This window comes from Periplaneta americana, chromosome 5 (assembly GCF_040183065.1).
Source record: "Periplaneta americana isolate PAMFEO1 chromosome 5, P.americana_PAMFEO1_priV1, whole genome shotgun sequence".
Lineage (NCBI taxonomy): Eukaryota > Metazoa > Arthropoda > Insecta > Blattodea > Blattidae > Periplaneta > Periplaneta americana.
Genome location: NC_091121.1, coordinates 155,588,827 through 155,605,039, shown reverse-complemented (window position 1 = coordinate 155,605,039; position 16,213 = coordinate 155,588,827). Strand labels below are relative to the sequence as shown.

General features: G+C 33.7%; 2 protein-coding genes across 2 annotated transcripts in view; both read left to right on the top strand.

Annotated features, from left to right (window-relative positions):
* Window positions 1-10,115, top strand: part of LOC138700239 (succinate dehydrogenase [ubiquinone] flavoprotein subunit, mitochondrial-like) — a 33,230-nt gene extending 23,115 nt beyond the window's left edge. The window contains exons 9-12 of the mRNA XM_069826716.1: window positions 137-328; window positions 4,544-4,687; window positions 6,625-6,738; window positions 9,932-10,115. Coding sequence (XP_069682817.1) covers window positions 137-328; window positions 4,544-4,687; window positions 6,625-6,738; window positions 9,932-10,018 — 537 coding nt within the window. The 3' untranslated portion in view covers window positions 10,019-10,115. The remainder of the gene's footprint in view (window positions 1-136; window positions 329-4,543; window positions 4,688-6,624; window positions 6,739-9,931) is intronic.
* A 4,251-nt stretch (window positions 10,116-14,366) lies between these two features.
* The window catches only part of LOC138700238 (succinate dehydrogenase [ubiquinone] flavoprotein subunit, mitochondrial-like), a 33,658-nt gene continuing 31,811 nt past the window's right edge, over window positions 14,367-16,213 (top strand). The window contains exons 1-2 of the mRNA XM_069826715.1: window positions 14,367-14,591; window positions 14,858-14,944. Coding sequence (XP_069682816.1) covers window positions 14,532-14,591; window positions 14,858-14,944 — 147 coding nt within the window. The 5' untranslated portion in view covers window positions 14,367-14,531. The remainder of the gene's footprint in view (window positions 14,592-14,857; window positions 14,945-16,213) is intronic.

Here is a 16,213-nt window from a genome sequence, read left to right as displayed (position 1 = left end):
AAAATTACTGTCATTCTTAATTGGTTCCCATCTTGAATTAATATCATTAACTACCTTACTATAATTATTTAATATATTTTCACAAGAAAAGGATTTTCTCTATTGATAATTGATGATTTCTTACTTCTATTGGTAGAATGCAGGAGAAGAAAGCATAGCTACTTTAGATTGGTTCCGATATTCTTCTGGATGTGTATCTGTTTCCTCACTAAGACTTGACATGCAAAAAATAATGCAGAAACATGCTGCTGTTGTACGCAATGAAGAATTACTGAAGGAGGGCATAAAAAGTCTGACTGATATGTTTCAAAACTTGAATGATATTAAGGTTAGTTAATTACATAATTATATAATATTTAAGCAGAACTGCCACAGAAACGTGAATATCAAAGGATGACAATCGTAGTAATGTTATGGGAGAATGGTTCTGTAGTAGTAATTTAGTTGTACCTATGTAATATATTAACTTATTTTAGTATGTACTGGTACTATAACTTTTGACATTGTGTTTGGATATGCATTATGTGGAGACTATGAGTTTTACCGTACCAATACTTCCCAAATGTCAGAGTTGCTTTCTGATTACATTGTAGGATTTTAAGACAATTGTATTAGGACAATGCTTCACAAAAATTGCAATCTCCATTTTGTCAATTTGGTTCTAGTCTAACTCAACTAAGTTACTCTTCACAAGATTGAATGGTGATTACAGTCCCAATAACGCACTTTTTAATTTATCTTGGAGAAAATTATATAAGATTTTTTTCAAAATAGAACATAAAATATCAAGAACTTTGAAAAAAACTCAGTGACCAATAAAACCACACATGTAAAACTTATTTGTATACTATGAATCAAATTAACCACCACCTTCTTCTTCTTCTTCTTCTCCTTCTTCTTCTTCTTCTTCTTCTTCTTCTTCTTCTTCTTCTTCTTCTTCTTCTTCTTCTTCAAGAATTGGACATTAGACCATTCCGAAAGTAAAGGTCATTCAGAATATTATACATATATTTTTTTGTTCTCCAACATCCGTCTTTTCTAGATTGTTAAAAAGTGCTTGCCATGGTAAAGGATCAGGTAACATCCTCTGAATATGATTATACCTATCATTGCTTCTGGTATCGATATGTACAAATTTTTTCAAGAGTCGTAGTTTCGACATTTAATTCCTGTCTGATGTCTTTCAGTACCATTCCTCTCAGTATCCAAGATTCTTCTCCCATTCTATGAAAATTTACTTTTTTAATTCTCTTAATTTCGCTTAAAATACTTAATAACAGTTTTAAAATTGTGATATGTCGTCCTCAGAAGTCGAATGATTATCAAGCTTGCCACCACATCCTATGATTGAGAATTCAAACCCACCAGAGGCTGATACCTTTTTAATAATCCTTAACATGGTAAATAAATTATTAATAAGTATTTAATGAATTTCAATCTTAAGGCATATAAACTTGCAAATGTTTATTTGCTATTTAATAACAATATATGAACGTTTTCGCCGTTTAGGGCATCTTCAGATATAACAAAACATATTATCTGGACCTATAATAACATATTATGCAAATAACAAGGAAAATAGAGAACAATATATGTGATACATGAAATTCATGAGCTTTATGTAGATATAACATGATACAGGATGAATATTGAGATAATCTTTGAATTTGAACTTAGACTGGACGAATATTTTATTTTATACATATAGCTCATGTTACAATTAATATACAATGTTTAAAATTTGTCAATGATGTTAATTTTAAAATTTACAATGATGATAATAAAATATTTAAAGTAATCATGGCTGAAAGTTGTCGTAAGTTACAAGATAGTATGCGTAGTTAATGTTCTTGTGTTTTGTAATTATTTCGCTTAGAGAGGCCGTTGGCATTTGAATGAATGTTGTTTGACGTTGATGACTACTTTACAATTGATATACAGTGATTAAGTTAGTCAATGTTAAAATTTAAATTTTATAATGAAGATAATAAAATATTTAGAGTAATCATGGCTGAGAATTGTCGTAAGTTCAAGATAGTTTTCGTAGTTGATGTTGTGTGTTCTTTTGTAATTGTTTCACCTGAAAATAGAGATGAAGAGATAAGAATAAATGCAAAATATAGACAAGTTATTATATAGAGACGCAGTTCAAATTCAAAGATTATCTCAATATTCATCCTGTATCATGTTATATCTACATAAAGCTCATGAATTTCATGTATCACATATATTGTTCTCTATTTTCCTTGTTATTTGCATAACATGTTATTATAGGTCCAGATAATATGTTTTGTTATATCTGAAGATGCCCTAAACGGCGAAAACGTTCATATATTGTTATTAAATAGCAAATAAACATTTGCAAGTTTATATGCCTTAAGATTGAAATTCATTAAATACTTATTAATAATTTACCAGGCATATTGATACATTAAAATGAATTGTAAATGGTAAGTAAAGCCAGGAGGCCTGCACTGTATATTCTCAGCATACGAAAAAACCTTGTTGATGAATGGGAAAAATCCAACAACATTTATTGGCCATTTTTAGTTGCATCAAAATTAAATTCTGCTTGTCATCATTTTGATCTGTCATTCTATCATTGATATACTGGATTTCGCCTTGTGCCTGTATAGACTTACCTCCATACCTGAAGTTGAATTCTTCTTCTTCATCATCATCATCATCATCATCATCATCATCATCATCATCATCATCATCATCATCATCAGCCTTCAAGTGTTAGACCCCAGTGGATTTGTTACAGTCTCTTGCCAGCATTTCCTAGGTCTTCCTAAATTTCTTCGACCCCTTGGGACATACGACAAAATCTGCCTGCGCCATCTAGAGTAATCCATCCTCTTGACATGTGTCTGCCACTGAAGCCTGGTATTGCTGCAGATAATGGACAATAGAGTCAATTTGTAATTCCTTCAGAATATCTACGTTCCAATGATAGTCGAGAAGATAGTATCCATCAGTTTTTCGCATGAATATTATTTCGGCAGTTGTTAGCCATCTTTCGTCGCATTTTCTTAGTGTCCATGCTTCACTGCCATAAGCCAAAACTGGTCGTGCGAGAGTTTTGGAGAGTTTTGTAGATTTTCAGCCTTGTATGTATTTGTACTTGGGAAGGTTTGACTACACTGTTAATGGTTCCAGCAATTTTTAAAAATGTTGAGATTTTGTTACCTATATAATCATCAGTGATGTATGAATGAATTCACACGTTCTATTAACGTGGCATTTGTAATGATTTTGGATGGAACTGGATCTTTTCCTAAAAAGGCCATGTGTTTTGTTTTTTCGGTTGATATTTCCATATTAAATTTTGAAGCAGTTATTTGTAAGTTGTGGACGGCTCGTTGCAGTTCATCTTCTGATGTTGCAATGATAACTTGATTATCGGCAAATAGCAGAGTGTCGAGACAAGTGTTCCGGTTGATTTGTATTCCGGCATGATGGCCTTACCTCCAAATTTTGAGGATGTGGTTCATATATATGATAAACAAAAGGAGTTGAATTCTTTACACTAACAAATTAGTGGAGTCCAGGAATATTTTGATTGACTGTATCTGGAGGTATCAGCAATCAAACAACCAAAATTATAAAAATGTGTATTAAAATATTATAACAGCATTGATATTTTAGCTTAAATACTAGTCAGTGATGTATACAATGGAGGAGGAAGGAACTGGCCACCCTACTCCATCATCTCCTGGCTTAGTTTCCTCGTGAAGGATGCCTTATTAGTGTCTCTTATGAGGTTCAAACCTGTCTTCGGACAGCTGACAATGGCTTTCTCGTGCTGCATTGCGTACTTCTGGACGAGCTAACTTGGCCTTCACTCATTTAAGGGCTCGAGTGTCTCTACTAATGACAATAGTGATGTACACCTTTCGCCCCTCGCTCTGTGCCAGCTAACATCGTAATTGACATGATCTTTCTGCTGTTAAACCATGTTTCGGATGGTGCTTTGCAACAGCTCTCCCACTTAATGTACCATAGTACCTAATAGGTTACGTCCATTTTCGGCCTTTTATCTTCAAAATTCTTTTTATGTTCTTCAATGTATTGACAAGAAATTGAGTGAGACAAATGGCCTACTAGATTGGAGCTCACATAGATTCTTTCCTACATTACCAAATCCTCTTGAAAGGATAAGTGCTCATATACCTTTTAATAGTTACCTTCTCTCTTTATCCTTAATTGATTTAATTTGAGCTTAAATAATTATGAAAGCGATCAATAAATAAAATAGATATTTTTACATTGCAACAAGAATATATATGGTTATATTTTTTGTTTTATAATAATTCATCCTCTGAATTGCAGTACCGGTAATTGTTTTTTTATCCCCTAATGGTATTCCTTCTGTTGACTCACGCCATTTTTTATCTTCCTTTCCTGTAAAGTCACTTCTGTTTTGCTGTCCTGAAATGAGCTTTCTGCAGTGCTGTGTAGCAATAATTAAACCATACTTTATAAAATAAGACGTAAGTACATGATATTCCTAGCTCAACATGTTAATTGCAATTTTCAGGTGGGGGACACAAGCCTTGTGTGGAACACTGCATTAATAGAAGCACTTGAGCTTCAAAATCTTTTGACAAATGCCTTGCAAATTATTGTTGCTGCTGAAGCTCGCAAAGAGTCCCGAGGTGCTCATTACAGGACAGATTATAAAGTAAGTTGTTTACTAATCTTTAATTAGGAAATATTGAAATAAAAGTTGATATACAGGATGGAGGTAATGTAACTGTACAGATTCTAACAGTTTATTCTTTGGACAGATTTTTTAAATTTTATTGAGTTATTTTACGATGCTGTATCAACATCTAGGTTATTTAGCGTCTGAATGAAATAAAAGTGATAATGCCAGTGAAATGAGTCCGCGGTCCAGCACCGAAAGTTACCCAGCATTTGCTCATATTGGGTCGAGGGAAAACCCCGGAAAAAACCTCAACCAGGTAACTTGCCCCGACCAGGATTCGAACCCGGGCCATCTGGTTTCGTGGCCAGACGCGCTGACCATTACTCCACAGGTGTGGACCTTTGGATAGAGGAAACAAAAAATTCTAATACCATATTATTCCCAAATGAGTACTTTTTCAGAAAAAAAATAATTTTCCCCTAAATGTTAACACTAGATAACTACTCTTCCTGCAATTTCTGTCGAAGTTTTGTGTATTCGTACAACATGCTGGTAAACTATTCCTTGAATATAAAAAAATGAGATGACTATGACCTTCCCTTCAAATGCCACCACTTTGGCTATCTTTGGTGTTGGTAATGATGATTAGAGTCAAAATGATGCAGCAAAGTCTCATCTCCAGTTATGATCTTCGAAAGAACCCTCTCACTTTCCTCCTATAACGTTCTTTTGAGTTTCACACAAACTTCTGGTAGTTCAGGAGTAAATTATTCTAAAACCAACTGCACACTAACACGTCATTTACAACTTTTCTATTGTCAATATATGGGCGCCACTTAATGAAACGTTCAAGATTTCTGACAGTTTTCTTAATATTACTCGTATATTTTCTTTATGCAACAGCAGTCTTAATGATACATTTGTAAGAACTGTGGTTGATCAACAGGATTAGTATCTTTTGATGATGATTATGAGCAGTACCGTAAGATGGAACAGATTCCCCACAAGCCTGCTGTAACATTTTATATGCCACAGCAAATTGTATTTTAAGACACTAGCAAAATTTCAAAGCAGTGTATTGTTCTTCACATGTCAATTCAATTGTGCCGAAAGCAAAAATACACACATCTCAACGTGAACATCTATTACAGGTTAAAAACGGGAAATAAACTGAACAACATTATTATTATTATTATTATTATTATTATTATCATCATCATCATCATCATCATCATCATCATCATCATTATTATTATTATTATTATTATTATTATTATTATTATTATTATTATGTTGTTGTTGTTGTTTTCTAATGCCAGGCGTTTGACAATAAAGTCATTTGACCTCTTGCACTCCAATATTTTTCAAAGATATTATCATGACCAGCCACTGAAGCACAGATTTTGAGGTGTTCCGAATCCATTTCTTGGTTTGAGTTGCACAATGGACAGTTAGGGGACTGATATATTCCAATTCTATGCAGGTATTTGGCCAAACAATCATGGCCTGTTGCCAATCTAAATGCAGCTACAGACGATTTTCGTGGTAAATCGGGAATTAACTGTGGATTTTGATGGCAGGGAGTTCCATTTTTTCCCTTGGGATCGTGTTATCAAATTTTGTTTGCTGAAGTCTAAGTATGTAGATTTAATAAATCTTTCCACAGAGTAATACGTAGATTTAGTAACAGGTCTGTAAGTAGCAGTGCTGCCCTTCTTTGCTAAAGCATCCGCATTCTCATTTCCCAGGATTCCACAATGGGTTGGTATCCATTGGAATACAATTCTTTTATTGTTGTTGTTATTATTATTATTATTATTATTATTATTATTATTATTATTATTATTATTATTTTAAATGCAAAACTGTGCGAATACAAAAATAATGATCATTCATTATTTTGAACAATCAGCATTATATTGACAGATTAACAAAAATTATTACAGTACAGTATTACTTTTTGTTTTCAGAAACGAGAAGATGAATATGATTATTCAAAACCTGTTGACTGTCAGAAGAAACGTGACTTTAAAGATCACTTTAGGAAGCATACCCTTACTTGGTTCAACGATGATACTGGTGAAGTAGGTTTATTAAAGTATATTTTTATGAAATAAAAATAAAATTGTTATAATAATGTTCTAAGACTTCTGTGTATATGTTCGTAAATTTTTTTTATTTTTTATTTTTATTGGGTTATTTTACGACGCTGTATCAACATCTAGGTTATTTAGCGTCTGAATGAAATGAAGGTGATAATGCCAGTGAAATGAGTCCAGGGTCCAGCACCGAAAGTTACCCAGCATTTGCTCGTATTGGGTTGAGGGAAAACCCCGGAAAAAACCTCAACCAGGTAACTTGCCCCGACCGGGATTCGAACCCGGGCCACCTGGTTTCGTGGCCAGACGCGCTGACCGTTACTCCACAGGTGTGGACATGTTCGTAAATAATAATTATATAACATGATGACATGCAGCTCTATACGACATTGGTAGATAGGTAAATAGAGTTTAATGGTGATAACTGTGATAAGATATTTTCTACTACCTCATAAGGCAAGGGAAATAGAAGTATGAAAGGAAATATAAATGGAACAAACAGAAAGATAGCAGAGAAATGGGACTGAGGGGGTTCAGAAGGTAAACCTGAATTGGCCGACCACATACTGTGATTTAAAAGACGACTAGAGGACCAAATCAAGCCGTGTTAGGCTAAGAAATGGAAGTCTGGGAAATAGAGGTCAAGATTCATAGCCATGTAGTTTGTTGCGACTCCTGTTTAGTGACTATGCTCATTAGGGTGGCTTTGGCTCTCATAATAGCGACAAGTTGTAAGTAGAGGGAGAAGCAGCATCTTACAGGTGTCGGTAAAGTTCTTTGTTACAACTTTTTTCACAGGTGTAATGGTAATTAATGCATTTTTCAGACTCACTTGTGTTAATTTTATAAGTTATCAGAACTCCAACAAGAAAGGTTTATAAATTTTGTCAATTAAGTACATTATTATAGGCTATAATCTCTATAACAATCAACATTTTTGTCTCTCTTAGTGAGCCTATCCCATGTGGAGATGTTAGCTATTAGATTTAGCTTCTGAAATATATTCATATGATCCATTTTGAATCTTGTGTACACTACTTTTAACACTTGAATATAAGTAATTAACTAGCGGACTTACACATGTTAATTATGTAAGTCTGTGCGGCTTACAGCTGTTTCGGTACTTCATCACACCATCCTCAGAGTCTGGATGGTGTGATGAAGCACCGAAACAGCTGAAGGGTACACAGGAAAAACGATCAAGGTCCATCAAAAATCGAAATTAAGTTAATAATGCTATCTTATAGTGGAAAGGAAGTACTATCATGTGGTCTAGCTAGTAATAAGAAATCATTTTTTTATTTTATTGGGTTATTTTACGACGCTGTATCAACATCTAGGTTATTTAGCATCTGAATGATATGAAGGTGATAATGCCGGTGAAATGAGTTCTGGGTCCAGCACCGAAAGTTATCCAGCATTTGCTCGTATTGGGTCGAGGGAAAACCCCGGAAAGAACCCCAACCAGGTAATTTTCCCCGACCGGGATTCGAACCCAGGCCATCTGGTTTCGCGGCCAGACGCGCTGACCTTTACTCCACAGGTGTGGACATAAGAAATAATTATTCTTGACATTCCACTACATCAATTTCTATTAAATACACACATAATAAAGTATTAAGTGCTTAAACTTTAAATTCGTTTTTCTCGAAACTTTCTAAAATGAACCTTGATCGTTATTCCCGTATACCCTTCAGCTGTAAGCCGCACAGACTTACATAATTAACACGTGTAAGTCCGCTAGTTAATCAATTACTTATATTCATATGATTGAGGTTTTTCCATGAAACGAATGAATTTTCCTTCGGTTGTAATTAAATCAGTATTATTATATTTTAATGCTGAGATATAAATGAATCAATTAAATGTATTAATGGAATGACGATCATCATCTTCTTCGTTTACTTCTTCTTCCTTGTAAGTATTAGGCCTTTTGGCCTGTTACGATCTCAACGGAGAATTTTCCTTTCATCTGTATCTTGGTCGACCTAGTGATCTTTTACCAGGTGATTGGTAGTAGTGAATGACCTTTGGTATTCTATTCGAGGACATTCGATGTACGGTAAGTAGTTGTACCACTTGATCTGATATTTTTGAATGTGGTGCATTATAGGATCTACCGTACTGGTACTTTTAATTCTTGTAATATATCCTCATTATTCTTATGGTCCATTTTTGTATACCCTGCTATTCTTCTCAGGAACTTGATCTCTCAAACTGTTAATCTGTTTTGTTCATTCTTCCTTATTGTCCACTATTCACATTCATAACATAACACAGGCCTTACTAACGTTTTGTAAAGTCATATTCTAATATGCTTTTGCTCCAAAGATGGCTTCAATATATTATTAATTATTCCCATAGGTCTGTTGTACTTTATAATTTTATCTAGCAAATCAAGTTCTTCAAAAAATGATAACTTGAAATATAAATATATGAAGTTGTTGACTCTTTCTAACAATTTACTATTTAAACATATTTTGGTCTGTATGGTATATTTTCCACAAAAGGCGAGAACTATAGATTTATCAATATTTATAACCATGTTATATATATATATATAATATATTATATATATATATGTTGAATTTAAATACTTTATAGTCACAATCATGCCATGGTATGAAAGAAAAATTTCACAACCTCGAGCGGGATTCGAACCTGCGACTTCCTGTACTCTGGTCAGGATACGTCATCCAACATCGCATTATATATATATATTGGAATCATTTGAAAATTAAAAACTGAACGTTGAAAATCATCCTCTGAAGATGCTGTAAGAGCCAAGTCATCAGCATACGGTATACAGTCTAGCTGCACATTTCTTTTAAGTTGTATACTTCCATGAGATGAATTTCTCCATTCATTAATTATCCTGTTCATATATATAATAAACAAAAGTGGTGAAAGGCCACAACCTTGTCTATTATCAATGTTAATTTCTCTACAATCTTAAAGTTTTTAATCTTAGATAATCTGAACTTATAACTTTGTTATTGTTTTTAGGAGAAACAATTTTTTTAATGAAACAGATTTACTGAACAATTTTAAACCTTACCTGGTTTTGGATGCAACTTTACGAACATTTTGTATTTGATGTCCGAGAAGAAGAGCAAGTAGATGCCTAAGTTCAACATTCATTGCTGATTATGAATATTAAATCATTAAATTTCTGCAGGTAAACGTGACATACCGCGCAGTTATTGACTGTTCATTGGATGCCAAAGAAGCACCATTTATTCCACCAATTCCAAGAGTGTACTGAAGTTGAAGCTTTGCACAGTAAAGAAATATATTGTAAATATAGATTATATGTGACCTTAGATCGTTGGAATGTAATATATTATAACATTATGTTAATTAAGTAATTTTCTAATGAGTTAACCGTAATTTGTTAATGAGTAATTCAAATCTATAAACTGTTTAATTTGTTTAGTATTTAATGAATTCCTCATTTATATTCCAGTTTAAAAACTTTGTATTTTAACATAATTAAAAATGTAACACTTCTATAGTGCTACTGTAATTTGATTTCTAATGACTGGTTATTTATTGAAGTAACTATACCTTATCAACATTTAGAAGAATTGGCGACATCAGTGATCTAAGATAAAGCAAGGGCCACATTGCGAGTGCATTTTAGATAGGAAGATCGAACAATTAGTCGCCCTCGGTAGTGTTGTTGGTATAGTGCTGGCCTTCTATGCTCGAGGTTGCTGGTTCGATCCCAGCGAGGTCATGGCATTTAAGTGTGTTTAAATTACTGGCATGTAAAAGAACTCCTGTGGGACAAAATTCTGACACACTAGCGACGTTAATGTAACCTCTACAGTTGCAGGCGTCATTAAATAAACCATAATTTGAATTTTTCGAACAATTAAATTCGGTTATTGACTCAACCATCAACAGTATTTAGTTTTCATCCTGTATGAATGAATGCGAAAGCAGAAATGAGTATCAAAGTTTCATTTACATTTTCTCAGAAATGTCTAAGTAAAGATCTGGCTATTTTATGTTCATGATGCGCGACTAACTATTTAGCTGACCAAGGTCTGTATCCTTTGATAGTACATATTTCAGTAATAAAGTTTGAGATATTCTGGCATTGGCATGTACAGCCAAATACATGATTAATGTCACCAAGTTCACCACATTCACAAACAGCAGAGTCTGTTATGCCAATTTTGTAATAATAAGAAGGAGCTAAAGCAACATTGAGTTTTAATTTCATAATAAGGATTAAAAAAGGTACAAGAGATGCAATTGGACTGCTATGAACAACCGGCGAAAGATACCTAGAAAAGAATAAAGAAGTGTATGTAGTATTTGTGGCCCTAGAAAAGGCTTTTGACAGAGTGGATTGGAATAAACTGATGGGAATCCTAAAGGAAATAGGTGTGGATTGGAAAGAGAGGTGGTGCTCAGTAATCTTTATATGAAACGAGTCAATGTCAGAAGGAAGTGAAATTGGGAGAGGAGTACATCAAGGATATCCATTATCACCTACACTGTTCAACATGTACTTGGAGGACTTAGTAAAGAACTATTTTCAAAACATGGAAGGAGTGATATTAGGGGGAAGAAGAATAAAGTGCATAATATTTTCTGATAATATGATGTTATTAGCAGAAGAGATGATACTAGGGGATATGCTATTGAAACTAAATGACAGCTGTGAGCAGTATGGGATGAAAATAAATTAAAATAAGATGAAGACCATGGTCATAGGAAGAAAAATAAAGAAGGTAAACTTGCTAATTCTAAATGAGGCAGTAGAGCAAGTGGACAGCTTCAGATACTTGGGGTGTACTATAAGCAGTAATGTAAGCTGCCGCCAGGAAGTCAAAAGGCAGATAGCAATGTCCAGGGAAGCTTTTAATAGAAAAAGGAGCCTCTTCTGCGAATGTCTGGAAAAAGAACTAAGGAAGAGACTAGTGAAGTGCTTTGTATGGAGTGTGGCATTGTATGGGAACAGAAACATGGACATTACGACGAAGTGAAGAGAAGTGAATAGAAGCATTTGAAATGTAGATATGGAGAAGAATGAAGCGTGTGAAGTGAACAGACAGAATAAGAAATGAAGCTGTGTTAGAGTGGGTGAAGCAAGAACAATGCTGAAACTGATCAGGAAGAGGAAAAGGAATCGGTTGGGTCACTGACTGAGAAGAAACTGCCTACTGATGGATGCACTGGAAGGAATGGTGAAGGAGAGAAGAGTTCGGGGCAGAAGAAGATAGATGATAGACGACATTAAGATATATGGATCATATGAGGAGACAAAGAGGAAGGCAGAAAATAGGAAAGATTGGAGAAAGCTGGATTTGCAGTGAAAGACCTGCCTTTGTGCAGAACACTGAATGAATGAATTAATGAATACAGGATATATTCATTCTAGACAAAGGATGTTTAATAAACTAAAGAATCTAAGACAAAAACATCAGCATAAATCTAACAACTTCTCACGTCAATAACAGATTTCGTGGGATAAAACATTGCCTGCTGGATCGCATCCTATAGCTGCGTAAACTGCCTGCTCAATCAAAGTTATTTTGCCGCTAGGTGGCAGGCAGTGTCCACCACTATAACCACTATTACAGTGACTCTAACTACTAACTGCTATTAACATCAGTATATGCAAAGTCACTACCTGCCACCTAGTGGCTACTCGCGCATAACCGTTGATTGGGCAGGCAGTGTAAGCAGTTATAGGATGTGATCCAGTAGGCAGTGGATAAAACATACTTTACATATATACATATATATATATATATATATATATATATATATATATAGTCTTGAATTACATATTCTAGACTAATAAAGGTAGGTTGAAAATTAGCAACTATAGTTGCTTCTTTAACCATTTCATCAAGAATTCCATTTTTCCTAATTCACTGATGGATAGGTATCCAAACAAGACGAATATCATTGTGATTTTGTTGTGTATTATGTATGATTTGTTTACAGTGTACAAAATTCAATGGTATTTAGTCATATTATTGGTCGATGTAAGCCTTTTTAGTGCACTTAATGAATCCATAAGTATGTAAATTTGAGCATGTTGAATTTCCATTAAAGATTTCAAAGCACATTTAACTGCAAGAATTTCAGCTGAGAAAATTGAGCTATCCTTGTGGAATGAAATCCTCTCTGAAGTAGTCATTGTGTTCTTATAATATGCTGCTTCTGTACTGTCCATTGTTTTTGACCGATTTGTATTAATTTCAATAACAGGTATTATTACAGTCTAGTATATACAGTCGCGAAGCTTGAATTGTGAGGGTACTAAGAACAATAGACTGTACCAGTACTATTTCGCATTGTCTGTAATGAGGCGTTAGTAGCGATCCTAATGGTTAGCAACTATCTATGGATGCATATTTACTACGTATTGAGCTTCGTGACTGCATATACTAGACTGTGGTATTATCTTGAGTCTGTCGAATAGAGTAAATGAATCCAGTAAATATTTTCTTGGGTACATCATGATTGCTGAGGGTCACAATATCAAATCCAACATGAATTATAATGATGTTATAGTCAGTACAATAGCATGGATATCTTTGAATTGTGAGAATGGTAGCATCTCACAGTTACAAAACTCTGTCGAGAAGAATTTGGTCCGTAGGCTTTGCCCTTGCTCAGGGATCTATAAAAATCCTAAGAAACCATCTCTACACTTAAATAGATTGATCTCTTTGCTATTGCGATCTGCTCACTTAAGTTGGGTCTTGCAACTAGTGCTAAATAGACGACTGTGATCACCCGATAGCAAATAGATACTAGGAAATTTTATGTTTCTTCGGGAATTAATGATGTTTTGTTTAGTCGTTTTCAATTATTTATAATTGTGTTATTTCTTTTTCTTTTCCTTCTCCATTGTTTTCTTTTTTTCCATTATAATTGTTTACCTACCATTTACTAAAAAAAAAAAACAATTTTATGGTAAGCTTTGTCTTATAGGCAACCTTCACTTGGAGGAAGCTGAATAAAATTTATTCAAAATAATAATAATTTAAATTCGGGGAAAATGGGATTTGATGTAGGCCTATAAGAGAAGGTGCTTCTCATCAGTTTGACAGGCAACAAACATATTGTTGTGTGAGGAAATTATGTAAGTGCATTTCTTGAAAACAAACAGTTTATTAGGTTTGCTACTCATTCCCAAAATTTGTTTTGTAATATTATATGTTAGTGAACATAATTTATTTTGCATGAGTTTGGATGGGTGTGGAAAAATATTCATATTCAAGTACTGATTATATCAAATTATAATATGATTCTCAGAGCTTTTGGGTGGTTACACCATGGTTTTCCAGTTGTATGCTTAAATATAGCCGCTTTAGATTGGAGTTTTTTTTAATAATATAATTATAATGAGCATTTTCTGATAAGTTGAAGTCCAATATAATACCTAAACAGACCGATGAAACTGAATTAACACATTTTAAACCTCCCGCCGTTTCTGTGGTTCAGGGCGGCGCTGAAGTCGGAAAATAGCCAATCATGGAAATATACATTCCCCTGAAATCAGATTGCTGTTTAAATTATTTAAAAGAACAACCGAAGTAAGCTAATTTTACTGTATTTGTTTTCTGTACATATAACACAATTTACACATTTCTTATTTGTGACATTAGTTCGGTATGAACATTATTTATAGTTGACCTTTACTGATGCTGAGTTGGTCATACTGGATTGTCTACTTCACGTTTGGCGACAATCCAAATATCCTCTTCGGTACGTATGATCTGAATTGAGCTGTCCAGGTGTCCAGGATGAGTGGAATGATAAAACTGCCGGCTCTTCTCGCAAAAAATGTGACAGCCAACACTTGGGTAAGTACAATAGTGGGTTTCATGCACTGTGTCTGTATTTTGGAGCTATGTAGAATTTCGATGTCGTATAGATTTTATGGGAAGTGAATAAGCGCTAGTTATCCTTTTAATAGGACCACTGCTTACGTAACTGGTTCACGAAATTATGTTCAGGTAACGAATTAAGTCAGGTGTTTTAAAACTGTAATTAAGGTATGTTATCAGTCATCACATAGTTGAAGTTGAATTACACATTACACTTAATCTTTTTTTCTTTACTTTCATAGAGCTCAGTAGGTCGGCCAATAATTGCTGCTCGGAAAATACATTTTACCGTTGATGGGAAGCAAAGTGAAGCGAAAGTTTCAAACCAGGTAAGCTTTGATAAAAGAATGATCTGTTTCATTGAAATTAAGAATTCTATTTGTAATAGACTCGGTAATTAATGTGTAATATTATGTATTCACTAGAGACTCGAAGTATTACATAAATACTGTTGCTAATTGTAATTTCATTGTGTAGATATCATTATTGCTTTTTTTCGTGGTATAAACAATATTTTATTATTTTCCTTAATCTCTTGAACCTGGAATGATAGTCATCTGTTCATGCCTTTCATTTTAAACATCAAATTATTTAATGCACCAAGATGAATCACAAATAGGCGGGCTATGTTATGTTTTATTTGATAATATACTTTAATTAGATTGCGTTTCATTGAAATCAAGAGTTCCGTTTGTAATAGACTTGGATAATTAACATATAGGCCTAATGTTATGTATTCACTAGAGCCCAAAGTATTGCATAAATACGACTGCTAATTGTAATTCGTGTAGATATCATTATTGTTTTTTTTTCATGGTCTAAATATAATATTTTATTGTTTTCCTTGTAATCTCTTGAACCTGGAATGGTATAGTCGTTTGTTGATGCCTTTCATTTTAAACATCTAATGCATCAAGATGAATCACAAATAGGCGGGCTATGTTACATTTTATCTAATAATATATTTTAATTAGATCTGCGTTTCATTGAAAGTACCGTGAGAGTTCTGTTTGTAATAGTCTTTGTAATTAATGTATAATGTTACATATTCACTAGAGGCCTAAAGTATTACATAGCCTACATAAGACTGCGAAAAATATAAAAATTGACACAAGTACTTACTCGGTATTCTGAAGTATAGCCGTAGATATAATTGATTTTCTACTTGCCACGTAGTTTTTTTTTATTATTTTCCTTAATCTCTTGAACCTGAAATGGTACACTCGTTTGCTGATGCATTTCATTTTAAACATCAAATTATCTAATGCACCAAGATAAATCACAAATAGGCGGGTTGTATTATATTTCATCTGATGATAAGCCATGCTTTAATTAGTAGCTACGCTTGAACCTCATTATATCGTCTGTATTGTCTCTTTCAGTGTTTTATTCTAATATTTATATAGTGCAGTACCATTATATTAATGTATAATTCTTTAAAATGGGACGTTGATGGAATATTAAGTAAAATTGACTTAAAAATCTTAGGTCTAGCACTTGAAACTCGAATTGTCGCCAACAAGGAATAAAATTGCATCCAAGAAGATGGGTAGGAAAGAATAATGTAACAATTTATTGTTCACTGCACAGATCGTACG